Source organism: Urocampus carinirostris, chromosome 2, assembly GCF_059441175.1.
Source record: "Urocampus carinirostris isolate Australia breed hairy pipefish chromosome 2, RoL_Ucar_1.0, whole genome shotgun sequence".
NCBI lineage: Eukaryota > Metazoa > Chordata > Actinopteri > Syngnathiformes > Syngnathidae > Urocampus > Urocampus carinirostris.
The window spans coordinates 19,562,359-19,578,635 of NC_142350.1; the positions used below are offsets into that span (position 1 = coordinate 19,562,359).

At 38.5% G+C, this 16,277-nt stretch overlaps 1 protein-coding gene across 1 annotated transcript; it reads left to right on the forward strand.

The window, feature by feature from the left end:
* The first annotated feature begins 1,033 nt into the window (after nucleotides 1–1,033).
* s100a10a (S100 calcium binding protein A10a) lies at nucleotides 1,034–5,398 on the forward strand. Its single transcript, XM_088327837.1, has 3 exons — nucleotides 1,034–1,130; nucleotides 3,648–3,809; nucleotides 5,138–5,398. Exons 2-3 carry the CDS (start codon nucleotides 3,669–3,671, stop codon nucleotides 5,297–5,299), a joined length of 303 nt encoding a protein of 100 aa, XP_088183963.1. The 5' UTR covers nucleotides 1,034–1,130; nucleotides 3,648–3,668; the 3' UTR covers nucleotides 5,300–5,398.
* Nucleotides 5,399–16,277: the final 10,879 nt, after the last annotated feature.

Sequence of the window (16,277 nt, forward strand, 5' to 3'; positions counted from 1 at the left end):
CATCTCTCTCCCTCTACCTTTCTCTCTTTCTCCCTCATTCTCTATCTATCTTTCTCGTTCTCTCTTTCTAACTCTGTATCAATCTCTTGTTTTTTTATCTCTTTCTCTAGCTAACACTTTACTTGTCTTTCATTCTCTGTGTCTCTAACTTCATCTTACTATCTTTCTGTTCTTTGTCGTTTCTCTCTGTCTTCCTTTCTTCCTCACTCCTCTGTAAATCCCTTTCCCCCTCCATGTTCCCATCTTTTTCCTCTCCTTTTCTTTCATTTACTTTATCTATTTCCCTCCTATTCTCTCTTTCTCTCTAACTCTCTGTTTCTACTTTCCTCTCTCTTTTTCTCTCTCATTCTATCCCTTTCCCCCTCTCCCCTCTTTCTATCTCTTTAGTTTTTTTTTTCTCCAGCTTTCTCTCCTTTTCTCTCATTTCTGTCTTTTTTCTCCCATTTCTGTCTCTTTTCCTCTCATTCTCTCGCTCTCTCACTAGTTTTCTTTCTCTTTCTCTCTCTCTCTCTCCTGCTAGTTTTCTCTCTCTCTCTCTCTGTCTCTCTCTCTGTCTCTCTCCATCTCTCTCGCGCTAGTTTTCTGTCCCTTTCTCTATCACTCATCTCATCTTTTTCTCCCTTTTATCTCCTCCTTTTCTCTGTCTGTCTGTCTCTCTCTCTCTTTCCCTCTCTCCCCCCCTCTCTCTCAAAGGCACTGTGACTGGTCAATATGAGACATCAGTTCTGTGTTGTTTTCTTAGTACGGTATAAACAATTCGAAAGTTTTAATAAGGTTCAAGTTTACTGTATATCGAAACAATGGCTAATATAATACAATAACATATTACATTTACAAAATAAATTAATTTGGTGCGTAATGTATCATTAGTATTGGTAATATAAAATTAAAAACAAAAATAATCTAATGAACCGTTTGAGAGACGAAAGAGCCGGCTCTTTCCTGCAAACCGAGCCAAAAAAGCCTTTCCTCTAGAAATGGCGAACCGGACGCTCTTGGGTTTGCTTACTTTTGACACATACGCAGCGCGACAGGGCGGGGCCTGCATATAAAAGCCTAAGTTGTACTTTGTGCTAACTTCTGAACGCTACATACTTTCCTTGTGCGGACCTTCGCAATTTTTTTGCACGGTAGGAATTTCCATTTTTGTTAAAGCATGTCGAGATTTATACTAACCTTTCATTTTGTAACTCACAACTATGATTGTCTTGAGTAAAGTGCAGTTGTGGGTTATTATACATTTAATTATGAGTATGACTGGATAGATAAGGTTTTTAAACTAAAAATGTTACCCAATATATAGACCCTAGGCGTGGCCTGCTTCGAGCATATTGCATTTAAGTGTTTTTTTTCTTTGTTTAAATTGAATGTGTAGAACAAAGAATAACAGTCATTTTCCCCATCTTGAACAGACATTTTAGTCATCCTTTGGACGGATTTCTTGCTTTTTTTCCTGCCTGGGGCGCAGCCAATAATACTTTATTGCTTGTGTCACCGCATTACAACATGGAAAATTCACAGTATTCTAAATTTCAACAGGCCAGTTTTAAACAACCAAAAAAAAGGCATGACTAAAAACCTTCTACTATTCTGTCATATTTTAGCCTAAAACCACATACAACCAAAATGATAATTCATGCCGCCCGTCTTAAAACGCAAGTTTAAATGGACAGTGTGTATTATTTTTAAGCGTCTCCTAGTGGTAGAAGAAAAACTTTCATGAAAGGAAATACAATACAGTATTGTGAAAGCCTGGGCAAAATAATGGGTAAAAGCAAGTCAAGTGGCATCTGCAAAGCAATGAAAACTAATATTATACTTGCGAATAATATCACTAACGAAAGTAAATAAGTGCTGAAAAGAAGGGGACCAAGTACCGAGCCACATCACAGGTGACACTAAAAGCTTAGGGGGTCATATCACTGTAGGTACCATAATGCCTCCTATCAAGGGGTAGGATCTGAACCATGAGAGGACAATGCCTGAGAGACTGCGGCTTGGTCACTAAGTCTTCTTTGTGCTTTTTTAGCGCTCGTTTTCAGGTGCACTACCCAATACAGCAACATCTTGCGGTGGAATACTCAACTCTTTCCCTTAAATGCACGGGTGAGCAACTATTTGGAGTTGCCGGCCGCATTGGGTTATAAAATTTGGCCTAAGGGCCGCTACTGGAGACCTATCCAAAAACAAATTTACAAATAAATATACATGCAGACATCTGCATTGGTTTTGAAACATTAATAATTAAAGCAAAATGATGTAATATATTAGATCCTTACTTTAAACACTGAATTTCGTATTTAGATTTGTAAGTTTACTGATTTCGAAGTATTTTTGTTGTATTTTTCTGCAGTTGGGTTTATGTAGTACTGTTTTTCCTGCAGTAATTTTGAAATATATGTCTAGTATTTGTACAGTACTATTTATGTGGTATTTCCATAGTAGTACTTTTGTGTTATTTGTGCAGTATTTCTGAGGCAGTATTTTTGTAGCATTACTGTAGTTGTGATTTTGTAGCATTTCCAATGGGGAATTTTTTGTAGTATATATATATATATATATATATATATATATATATATATATATATATATATATATATATATATATATATATATATATATATATATATATATATATATATATATATATATATATATTGTATTTATGTCGTAATGTTTCTGTAGTAGTATTTTTGTATAATATTACCACTGTAGTAATATTTCTTTAGTATTTTGTAGTATTTCTATAATGGTATTTTGTGGAATATCTGTAGTATTTTTGAAATATTTCTGTAGTATTACCATTGTAGTATTCTTTAGTATTTCTTCAGCATTTTTGGAAATATACTGTAGTTTTATTTTTGTAGTATTTCAGGTTTGCAATATTTCTATAGTTGTAGTTCTGTATTACAGTATTAAGGTCCCTGTTTTTAGTCACAAAATTTGATAGTGTGTTGACCTTACGACAACTGTTTTTGTTGATTAAAAAAAGTTATCGTGTTTAAGTTGAAAAATATAGTTAAATAATACTTCTTCCGGGTAATACTACTCCCAGGTTTTCCCTGTCACTTCCTGCTCTTTGATTTACTTGACTTCAGTAGTTACACACAGGACAAGTGCATGTTCTAATCTATCTCCGTCCATGTTGAAGGGTTAACAATTCAATGCCTTAAGTTTCTAAAATAATTTATATGATTTATAGACAACTGTATATTGTAATAATTTAGATAGACATTACGTTTATGTGTTTTATTATAGTGAACTTCGTACATAAACTTAATGCATTTTAATGCAATTTGCAGTTTTTACCATTTATAGAGGGAATGGAAGCTAGAGTTAAACGTCCACTGTGGTCATGGTCCTTCTTTGATGGTTTAGCTCGGTGTCATTTCGATAACACTACAGTTACTTTTGTAGTAATTTTGTAGTACTGTACTGTATTTCTCTATTATAATTTTTGTTGTAGACACACAAAGAGACAATAGGGACAATGTTGGCACCAAAAAACATTGATATCACTCTACTAAAGTACTTGATTTACTATTATATGTATTGTCTTTATATTTTGACCATTTTTTGTTTGCCCACACCTGAGCTAACATTTACTAATTTCAATTGATTGACAGTGAAAACATTTTCCCCTTTAGTGATTTTGCAAGCAAGCAAGCATGCCTTCTGAACTGGAGACAGCCATGGAGTCCCTCATTGTGGTTTTCCACCGCTACGCCTCGCAGGACGGCAGGGGCGGAACCCTCAGTCGGCGAGAACTCCGGCTATTGATGGAGAATGAGCTTTCCAACTTTTTGAGGGTATCCTATCCTTATATCAGTTATTTTTACTGTATAATTCTTGTGAATCCCCTTTTATGTAGGTAATAATAAAGAGCATCTGGCTAGCTGCACGTCAGCACAAGGTAACCTCGGGTTTAGCCAGGTCCCTGTCATGAATAAAAAACAATCGTTGCGAAGAAGCAGTTTTTCACTAGTTTTAGCTTCAGGTTATCCGTTTCATTGTTAATGGATTTGGTGCTGGTGAGATACAGGCTACGCATGGGTGGCTTAAGAGTGTTGTCAGCTTAGCCATAGGAGTAGGCTGGACTTGCAGGCTCACCCTTGCCTTCTCTCCCGACGCATCCCCAGTCGTTTCCCGGACCTGAGAACAATCCACGGAGCACCCACTGGTGATCACCATTTCTTTGCGTTCTTCTGACTCTCCTCGGACTCGGATTTAGTCAAAGGAATTTCTTTTCAATGTAACGAGTCGCTAAAATACTAGCTCCGCTGTAGCGTCCACTGCTGTTCGTTTTGGCCAGGGACTGACAGCATACACCAGCAGTCAGTGCACACTGTGAATCACGCCCACCCAACACAATAAGTCCCCCCTGACCTGTCCCCATAATAGCATTTGCTGTGTGCTATCTGGTCAAAACACAATGCATGATACGTTGATGTCAATGACAATAAAGACAATTTAATTCAAAATCTGCGAAGCAGTGAAATGGGTATAACTGAAGCGCGAAGTAGCGAAGGGTTTCTATACTGCCAATCATGTCTTGAGTCAGGATGCCGTACTTGTCGCAAGGCACGAAACACAAAATTCGCACTTGATGTATTTAAGTAAAACGTGTTACTTAGATGAATACTTGTAAATAGTCTAAAGGAGGGGTGTCTAAAAAGTTTGGGGGTAAATTATTTTCTCAATGAAGTACGTGTTAACTGTGCCCAGCTGAGTTTAAAGAGCCCTTATGATTTATTTTCTATCATGCCTATCTTCTCTAATTTTAATTTTAGCAAACCTGTTCAGGGAGGAACACATTAGGTAGGAGGAGTAGGGGGAGTGCTGGAGAGTGACATCATGCATCTCCCTGCGTTTTTTGTTTTTGTTTCTATTTGTTAGTGTTGCATGAAAGTGGTGAAATTAAGAAAAGGCCTGCTTTAAGTAGAGTTCAAACCCAAAGAAAAATGAAAAAAGAAGTTTACTTAAGTGTGTCAATAAAATGCATGTACATCCACGCGCATCATAAAGGAGTTAACCGAGGCAGCAATTATTACACAAGCCAGAAGTTGGCAGCAGCATGTAAAAATAAAATTCAAATTCCGTACAGCTCCTTTTTAAAGTTGATTATTTGTTTTATCAGAGCCAGAAAGACCCGGCAGCTGTGGACAAGATCATGAAGGACTTGGACACTAACAAAGACGGCCAAGTGGACTTTGAAGAGTTTGTGTCCCTGGTGGTGGGACTGTCCATTGCATGTGAGCGGTGCTATCAGTTGCGCTTGAAGCAGGAGGCTAGAAAGTGAAGGAAGACGACGCAACTTAGCTTAACATTTCATGTCTTGTTTTTTTTTCAATCTTCAGTCGCACGTCCATTAAAATGTCTCCAGGGATTTCAAACCCAACCAACGCGAGTCGTTTTATTCCAATTGTATGTGTGAGACCATAATGCGTGTTTCGGAAGACACAACGAATTTTAGTAATGCGATGGTTTCACATTTGACGTGGCCGGGTTGATACGGTATGATAAGATGTATTCCTTCAGTTAAAAACTCCATTCTGAATCATAAGCTAACGATATTTTCCTATGGTCAAAATTCTTTACAGTGTTACAGGGCTAGTCAAACCATACTGCATAGTGTGTTATAATTGCAGCGTTCATATGGGTGCTTGAAATCCTTAAAAATGCTTGAATTTTAAGAAAAGTGCTTTATTAATGGGTGAAGTGCTTGTAAATGAATTGTTGCCAATTTTGCTCAAAAATGATTCTGACGCTGCTCTCCGTCGTGACAAACTGCAGTTGGCATCAGTTTGTACGGCATTGTCCTATGAAGCGTCATTGCCCCCTACGGGTTGCGTCCAAGAGGACGGGTGTATGCTACAAATGAAATGAAATTAAATGATCTGCATTTATATAGCGCTTTTCAAGTCAAGACTTCCCAAAGCGCTTTACAGTGTGCTTCACATTTTCCCAATAGCGGCCGTGCAGCCGTGTAAGGCGCTAACCTGCTTATTGAGGGTATTAGGGGTACAGCGTCTTACCCAAGGACACTTCGACATGTAACACGGAGGAGCCGGGATTCGAACTGTGATCTCTTGATCCCAAGGCGAGCCACTGCCGCCTTACAACTAAACAGGGCACTATGAAACGTCTATACGTGCAAGGGTTTTGTTTCAATTGCAATGTAATGAAGGTAGCGTTTTCCAGTGGTGAATTTTAATGGGTATACAGGGAGAGAAATGTCTAAAAAAACTAAAATATTCTAGATTTACTCAGAATCTAAAAACCAGATATCATGATAAATGCACACGAGAGGTTCAAAATAACATATGTAAACCGCTGGTATGTTCGTGGCTCTGCAAAATACATAATTCACATGGGTTTGTTTTCTTTTAATGGTACTGGAGAAATTGGAAAATTGGCTTTGAAGGTCCTTAAAAGTTGCTTGACCTTGCCCATGAAAAAGATGCACAATAATGTATCGGATAATGTATAATACTGTAATATTTAAAGTCTAAGGTTTCACGGTCTTAAAATGTATTGAATTCATTATTTCTAAAAAATAAGGCCTTTGTTGGCATTAAAATGTTTTAAATCACATTTTCAAAAGTCTTAAAAATGTTACCACAAAGATTTAGTCATATTGATCAACTGTCCACGTCCAGGAAGTGCAAGAAGACAAAACTGAAAGAAAACAAAAAAGCACCACATGAAATCGAGGCAATTTGAAACAAATGCTTATTTTAAAAAAACCCTCAATCACATTTTGGTCCCTTTGAAAACTTGCACTCTCCGAAATTTTAGACATAGAAAACAATAAACTTTCAAAAATTGGATTGCAGACATCTTAATGTCAATTAAGGCCTTAATTTTAGAATAATGAACTCAATGCCTTTTAAGACCGTTGTCTTTGTTTTGTTTGCATCAATTGTTAGCCTTTTTCGTCGACATGGTCTTAAATTTAAAAGTCTTGAATTGAACTTGCCTTTAGCTGAAGAAACCCCGGGTTTGTACTTCATGGATTTTACCTATCTTGGGGTCTTTTTAGAATGCAACACTGCACAAAAAAAACGAGGGATTGTCTTTATTACACGTTTTACCCTGGAGTGCCATGTCTATGCTTGTTGCATACAATGAATGTTTCACGACGTTGATATCAATGACTACAGCGACTTTTTCACTATTGTAACTATATGTTGCAATCCAACGTTTGCATACTCATATCATTTTAAGACCGACTAGGATTGTACTGCCGTGATTACGTTACCTGATACGGCTCAAGTGGTCATTTGTCTTTGCCTGACTCCCAATAGAGTCAAAGTACACAAGAGCCGCTCCTTCTTTATGATAACAAATTATCACTATGCTGGGGAATTCCGGGAATGTTCCAAGGTGCACACACCCCTCACCTTTGCAGGATATATTAAGACATAGAAGTGGCTGCTCACTTGCCTTCAAAGAGCGGTAGTGAGTCAATGGGCCAGTCAGTATTTTTCCACTCTAAGTTATTGGTTCTAAAGTCAGCTGAACGTTGTGTAACACCGACAAGGAGGGAAAGCTAACTAACTAATCAAATTCCACGCATTCCTTGTGGATATCCACCAAATACGGTGCTGAGAGCAAGAAAAAGTTCTTGAGGAAGCAATACTTTTGCAAGGAACTGTATTTATTGGGGGTTGGGAGTCATGATGAAGTCATGAGCTGCATACACTTCCTCTTTCCAGTTGTTATGGTTACTATGCAAACAGGGGTTTCTAGGTTACATTGCAACGTGTTTGTTGCGAACAACCATTGGTTGTTTCAAATGTAGTGTTCCGTTTTGAGCACTAGATGGCATCCGACAATTGCGATATGTAGTTTTTCCCATCTAACCACGAGACAGCAGAAAGAAAGTACAAAGTCTCCCAATAAATCTGACCACACCTTGTGGTACTACAACAACTACTAGTAGTACAACAAGTACTAGTACGACAACTACAACAACTATTAATAGTACAACAAGTGCGAGTAGTACTACTACAACTACTAGTACTACTACAACAGCTGCTACTGACATGGTGCTATATACTGGTAGGTATGAGAGAGAGTGTGTGTGTGTGTGTGTGTGTGTGTGTGTGTGTGTGTGTGTGTGTGTGTGTGTGTGTGTGTGTATATAATGGTTTTTTATAGGTATAAAAATTGATTCACAAAAAATATTTTGATTTGACTAACATGGGGCAGCACGGTGGAGCAGTGGTTAGAACATGTGTGCCACAATTCTGAGGTCATAAGATCGAACCTTCCTATGTGGAATTTGCATGTTCTCCCCATGCTTGCGTGGGTTTCCTCCCACATTGCAAAAACATTCATGTCAGGTTAATTGCCCGGTTTAAATTCTCCCTAGGTGTGACTGAGCAAGTGAGTTGTCTGTCCCTGTGTGCCCAGTGACAGACTGGCAACCAGTTCAGGGTGTCCCCTGCCCACTGCCCGAAGACAACTGGGATGGTCTCCAGCACCCCTGCAACCCTACTGAGGATAAGCGTTTCAGATGATGACTGAATAAATGAATTGAATAATATGCAAAAATACACGAACTATCATACAAACTTGCAGTTTAAGATGCAGGGTTTCTATGGGTGTTTGAAATCCTTCAAAATGCTTAAATTGTAATGTTGTGTTTTCAAGGTTTAAAAGGTGCTTACATTTTAGGTGAAGTACTTGTAAATGCATGAAATTGTTGCCATGTTTCTCAACAAGTCTGCTAAAAATGATGCCGACACTGCTCTCTGGTGGCTTTGCTTTGCCATTGCATTTCTTCTTCCCTTGTGAATAACAGTAGCCTTCATTAGTATTTATGACGTCATCGCCCCCTAAAGGTCACACCTAAGAGAACAGGTGCAAGTTACCCCAATATAGTCAAGTCATGTTTATTTGTATAGCCCTTAATCACAAAGAGTCTCAAAGGGCTGCACAGAATGTAGAGGACTATCAAATGTGTATTAGTGCAAGGATTACAAATCAATTATGGACATTTATAATGGGCCATGCCAAAAAATGCTACGTTTCCCAGTGGTAAATTGTAAGGGAAAGAACTCCCTCTAACTGAAAATGTAAGCTACGTATTACTGTAATTTTATCCATGTGGGGAGGAATTTGTCTAAGAAAATAGGTGTAAGAACACAGAAAATACTCCAAAGTAGAGCTATTTGTGTTTATTTTACATAAGAGGTTCACCTATACTCTAGATCCCAGAGGGACATGACATGATTGTTCGCTATCTTGCTGCAACGGGTGACCCCCCAAAACTATAAACCGGAAAGGCTGGGCTAATACATGAAAAGAAAAATAATGTTCAGTCACTTTAAGTTCTGTAGTTTATATTCTTCGTTGAGCTTTCGGTTGTGCTAAACTTTACAATGACATCTAGTGGCCAAATATCACACCGCGTGCCTTCAAAAGTGCTATGCAAATACAATTTGATTTGACTATCTTTGGTGTAATGACACGTAAAAACACTGTATATCAAAATTAGCACATGTTAAAAATTACTGTGAGTTTGTTTTTTGGTTTGTGCCTTTAGCAATGTTAACTATGCCCATCATATGTCAAGCATTGTATGTTCTGTTAGTAGTGTACAAAATCATGCATGGGCTTGCTCCCTCATATCTTTCAGATTTAATTTCCACCTATGTTCCGGTCCGGAGCCTTCGCTCTGAAAATGCTGGTCTACTAGTGATGCCAAGAGCCAAGAAGAGATCCGCAGGTCCCAGAGCGTTCTTCATTCGGGCCCCGGTGCTGTGGAATGCTTTTCTCCCTGAGATTCGATCTGCAACCTCAGTGCAAATGTTTGTTCTAAGCATAAAACACACTTCTATTGTATAGCATATGAATAACCTACATTTTATGTTGACAATATCTGTGTGTTAGTTGCCCTCATGTAGGTTTTAGATCAGGGGATGGTGTCGTAATAGTCTGTGGTTTGCAATAATCTGTTGCCTGTGCAGCCCTTCGAGACTCTTTGTGATTAAGGGCTTTACAAATAACAATGACTTGACTTGACTTCACATTAATTTGGTGAAAATGGGGCTTTTCATTGTCAACTGTCCCAATTCTTCCTCTAGACCAGTGCATCTTAGACGAACTGGAAAGCCTGAATGACCTGAAGCACTGGCTGTGAATGCAGACTAGTGTCTGCCAGTGTAAGCCCTGAGACAAATCGCTGGCCTGACCTTGTTCTCAACAGTGTTTCAAAATGTCATCCAAAAAAATCAATTTTGATGACCGTGGTTTGATAAACGATTACAATGGACTGCATCTATAAATTCACATTATTTAAATACAATATTGAAGAAAATCTGTTGGGATTTAAAAATAGTTTTCTCGTAACATGGTTTATTTTGCAGACGGAAGGAAATACTATGTACCAGTGGTATCAGTGAAAATGACAGTCCGAGTTGAATAAAAGATCTGGCCTAAAAATAAAGTGGTCTCAAAACGTCTGTATTTTCTATTTGAGTTCCAATGTTTTCTGTCCTTTAACCGTTCCTTCCTCACCCTTGAAGTAGCATACAACCTTCAATCTGCCAGCAACATTACATTGTTCTTAATCCCATGAAAGGGTGGTTGTGTTTATATCTTGCTACAAAATACAAATAAATAGTTACAGTGGCGCCGTCTCAAGTACGAGGACATGTAATCTCTCCCTAACGATATTCTGATATTCTCTCTACTGTACATACTCACGTCCAAGCTGTATTTACAACTTTGAAAATAAATGCTGAAATAAGTGGTTCTGTTTATATGCGCTGATTTTGGTGAGTCATCGGCAGCGAATGGTAGGCAGCTCATATTCAGGGGGCGTGGCTCATACAGGAATGACTATAACAATGGGGCAAGCTTGACCATAGAATTTACATTAGAAGTGTGCTATATTTTGGTCTGTTTATTTGTAAACTTATTTTTGCAAGAGACCATTCTTGGAGAAAAAAGAAAATGTATAGGATTTTACCCGGAAATGGTGAAGGAAATATTCGAGTGGTTGAAAGACAAAAGACAAAATGGATATGGAGTGTCCCAGGTGTGTGAGTTTGCAAGCTCCCAAGATTGCACAAGCCCAAAAATATGAAGGGTTGGTTTACTGCTCACACAGGTTGGTGTACACCTTTCTTTCAATCTCTTTTATTACGTGGCTTTAAGCAGTTTCAAGGGGTCGGCTTCAGTGTGAGTATGAACGTTTTTCTGTAACTAGTTACTTTCAGGGTAATGTGCTACTTTTGGGTGTCAGTTATCTGGGGCTAACGCAATTACTTTTTGCATGCTGGAACTAATTTTTACAGTACAATCGCATACCTGTCAACCTGTACGTTTTTGCCATACAAAGTACGTTTTTATGCATTTTAAGACGTGTACAACCTACAAGAAAATCTGTACGGAAAAACCTAAATTTGTCAATTATGGGTACCATCCGGTATACACCGACTATCACAAAACGGCAAATCAATCAAGTCAAACGAGTTCGCCTCTATCTCGGTATGTTTTGTTTTTTTTGCAAACGAAGTGAGCGTTTGATGCTACTGTGCGCATGCGTCTGCCGCTTCGGATTTCATGTGGTAGTTATGTAGTGAAAGGAAGTCAGTCTCTTTTTAGAAAAACGGCTTTTTCGGCTCAACTCATTAAAGACAGCCGGCTCTCAAACGGCTCACTTGCTTTGATGCATTATATTACGAATGATTATGTTGTATAAAGAAGTTAAGAAAAAAAGGAAGTATAAAAGGAGAAAATGAAAAAAGACAGGTTTGTGGTTATCCCTTTAATCAGTATATTACCAACAATAATTTAATGCAGAAAATGAATTCATAATTTGAACAAGAAAATGTATTCTTCTACTTAATTATATTTGCATGTATTTTTTCCTTCTCCAGTGAACGTCCAAGCTACTTAATTTTTGAACTTTTTTATAATAAACCTCATTCATCTCAAGCAACTCAGTATCTCACAGCAAAATGTTAACTAACAATATATATTATATATACCTGTCAAGCTCCAGGGCTCCATGCCCTTACAAACTGTCGTATTTTCCCTTACAAAATACAAAATAATCTTACACCATATTTTTTTTCAAACATGTTTATTTATTTAGTTTAACATGTTATATTGTACATGTGTTTTGTTATATCATTCTGTACATATTCTTAATAATAAAATAGAAAAAATAATATGAGAAAAAAAATGTTATCAGTGTAACTAAAATATCCTTTAATAACACTTTAAATTTAAATTTGTAAATAAAGATATTTTTTGGAGGAAAAATATTTGTAGGCATTTCTATTTTATAAACCAAATCACAATAACCATTGATGCTTGTATTTTAAATTTGAATGAATGAATACTTTATTTCGAACATTAAAATAAAAACTGAACAAAAACAATAACTCATAAACTCATAAACAAAATAATATTTTATTGTTTTAATAAGATCATTACAGGGAGTGCAGAATTATTAGGCAAGTTGTATTTTTGAGGATTAATTTTATTATTGAACAACAACCATGTTCTTAATGAACCCAAAAGTCTCATTAATATCAAAGCTGAATATTTTGGAAGTTGGAGTGGGGCTTTTTTAGTTTTAGCTATTTTAGGAGGATATCTGTGTGTGCAGGTGACTATAACTGTGCATAATTATTAGGCAACTTAACAAAAAACAAATGTATACCCATTTCAATTATTTATTTTCATCAGGGAAACCAATATAACAGCTCAACATTCACAAATATACATTTCTGACATTCAAAAACAAAACAAAAACAAATCAGTGACCAAGATAGCCACCTTTCTTTGCAAGGACACTCAAAAGCCTGCCATCCATGGATTCTGTCAGTGCTTTGATCTGTTCACGATCAACATTGCGTGCAGCAGCAACCACAGCCTCCCAGACACTGTTCAGAGAGGTGTACTGTTTTCCCTCCTTGTAAATCTCACATTTGATGAGGGACCACAGGTTCTCTATGGGGTTCGGATCAGGTGAACAAGGAGGCCATGTCATTAGTTTTTCTTCTTTTAGACCCTTTCTTGCCAGCCATGCTGTGGAGTACTTGGATGCGTGTGATGGAGCGTTGTCCTGCATGAAAATCATGTTTTTCTTGAAGGATGCGGACTTCTTCCTGTACCACTGCTTGAAGAAGGTGTCTTCCAGAAACTGGCAGTAGGACTGGGAGTTGAGCTTGAGTCCATCCTCAACCCGAAAAGGCCCCACAAGCTCATCTTTGATGATACCAGCCCATACCAGTACCCCACCTCCACCTTGCTGGCGTCTGAGGCGGACTGGAGCTCTCTGCCCTTTACCGATCCAGCCACGGGCCCATCCATCTGGCCCATCAAGACTCACTCTCATTTCATTAGTCCATAAAACCTTAGAAAAATCCGTCTTGAGGTTTTTCTTGGCCCAGTCTTGACGTTTCAGCTTGTGTGTCTTGTTCAGTGGTGGTCGTTTTCCAGCCTTTCTTACCTTGGCCATGTCTCTGAGTATTGCACACCTTGTGCTTTTGGGCACTCCAGTGATGTTGCAGCTCTGAAATATGGCAAAACTGGTGGCAAGTGGCATCTTGGCAGCTGTACGCTTGACTTTTCTCAGTTCACGGGCAGTTATTTTGCGCCTTGGTTTTTCTACACGCTTCTTGCGACCTGTTGACTATTTTGAATGTAACGCTTGATTGTCCGATGATCACGCTTCAGAAGCTTGGCAATTTTAAGAGTGCTGCATCCCTCTGCAAGATATCTCACTATTTTTGACTTTTCAGAGCCTGTCAAGTCCCTCTTCTGACCCATTTTGCCAAAGGAAAGGAAGTTGCCTAATAATTATGCACACCTGATATAGGGTGTTGATGTCATTAGACCACACCCCTTCTCATTACAGAGATGCACATCACCTGATATGCTTAATTGGTAGTAGGCTTTCGAGCCTATACAGCTTGGAGTAAGACAACATGCATAAAGAGGATGATGTGGTCAAAATACTCATTTGCCTAATAATTCTGCACTCCCTGTATATAGAATACAATCGCTATTGTCGGAAGCGCAGCAGAATGCGCGTTCACGCGAGGGATTTTGCAGGGGGAGTCCAAATTAGGCACTACAGCGGCAGACGCATGCGCACAGTAGCATCAAACCCTCGTTTCGTTTGCAACGAAAAAAAACATACCGAGATAGAGGATACCGCGGCGGACTCGTTTGACTTGATTGATTTGCCCTTCCGTGATAGTCGATGTATACCGGGTGGTATCCATCATTGACAAATTTGCGTTTTTCCGTAAAGATTTTCTCGCACGCCGTACACGTCTTAAAATGCATAATAAACGTACTTTGTTTGGCAAAAACTTACAGGTTGACAGGTATGATGATATAACGAAACACATGTAGAACATAACATGTTAAACTACATGAATAAACACGTTTGGAAAAAAAAATATGGTGTAAGATTATTTTGTATTTCGTAAGGGAAAATACGACAGTTTGTAAGGGCATGGAGCCCTGGAGCTTGACAGGTATGGTATGAATGGTATTTTGTAACTAGTCACTTTCAGGGTAACACACTACTTTTTGGGTGTCAGCTATGTTTTTTTTTGGGGGGGGGGGTTGAACAATTGTATTGACACTATTAACAGCAAATAAACAATGTGAGGTTTGAACAGATTTTCTCGACAATTTTCACAGCAATTAAGCATATTCACAATTTCGTTATATCTGACAATATGACGTTTTAACAATTTTTTCCAACATTTTTAACAGCAATTAAACACACAATTTCGTTTTATCATATCCCAACAATATGATTTTTTATCAACATTTTTAACAGCAATTAAATACATTCACAATTTCATTATATATTATTTAAGTCCGCCGTTATTAAACCCACACTGAAACGACCCAACCTTGCTCCAGAAATCTTATGTAATTATAGACATGAAATGAAATGAAATGATCTGCATTTATATAGCGCTTTTCAAGTCAATGACTTCCCAAAGCGCTTTACATTGTGCTTCACATTTCCCAATAGCGGCCGTGATCTGTGCAGCCATGTAAGGCGCTAACCTGCTTATTGGGGGTATTGGGGTTTCAGTGTCTTACCCAAGGACACTTCGGCATGTAACACGGACAAGCCGGGATTCGAACTGGGATCCCTTAATCCTAAAACGATCGCTCTACCTCCTGAGCTACTGCCGCCCATGAACCTGTGTCAAACCTACCTTTCCTTTCAAAAGTACTTGAAAAAGTAGTGGCACAGCAGCTGAATGATTTCATATCCGAGAATAACCTTTTTTAATCTATGCAATCAGGATTCAGGGCTAACCAATCTACTAAGACAGCTCTGATCAAGGTAACAAATGATCTCCTACTGGCAATGGATTCTGGCGCTTCATCACTTTTGCTGCTGCTGGATCTTAGTTCTGCTTTTGACACAGTGCACCACAATTTCCTACTAGAACGGTTGGAAAAATGGATTGGTCTCTCAGGAACCGTTCTCTCATGGTTCAGATCCTAACTCTCAGATAGGACGCACTGTGTTAAACATGGCGAAATGACAACTGAACCCTTTAATGTTACCTGTGGTGTTCCGCAGGGTTCAGTGCTTGGCCCCCTTCTTTTCAGCATTTACATGCTTCCATTAGGTGATATTATTCGCAAGTACAATATCAGTGTCCACTGCTACGCAGACGACACTCAACGCAGACGACACTCAACTATATCTTCCGTTGGAGGAATCTGCCACACTAAACTGTGGAAATTTGGAGGCCTGCCTCATTGAGATAAAAGAGTGGATGTCACTCAATTTCTTGCGTCTTAACTCTGAAAAGACCGAAATGTTAGTCATTGGTCAATCTAAATGCCGTGACTTATTCTCAAAAACTGCGGTGAACATTGACAAATGTCACATCACAGAGTGACTCAGTTAAAAATTTAGGTGTCATATTTGACCCTGATCTATCCTTTGAAATGCATGCAAAGAAAATTACTAGAACCGCTTTCTTCCATCATCGTAACATTGCTAAAATCCGTTCAATACTGTCTCAGTCAGATGCGGAAATTATAATTCATGCGTTTGTTACCTCCCGTCTCGATTACTGTAATGCACTACTCTCTGGTCTCGCGAAGTCTAGAATCAAGTCTCTTCAGCTGGTACAAAATGCCGCAGCGAGGCTTTTAACTAGGACAAAAAAGTCCGATCACATCACACCGATTTTGGCTAACCTGCATTGGCTCCCAGTTAGCCTTAGATGTGATTTCACGGTTCTCTTAGTATTATACAA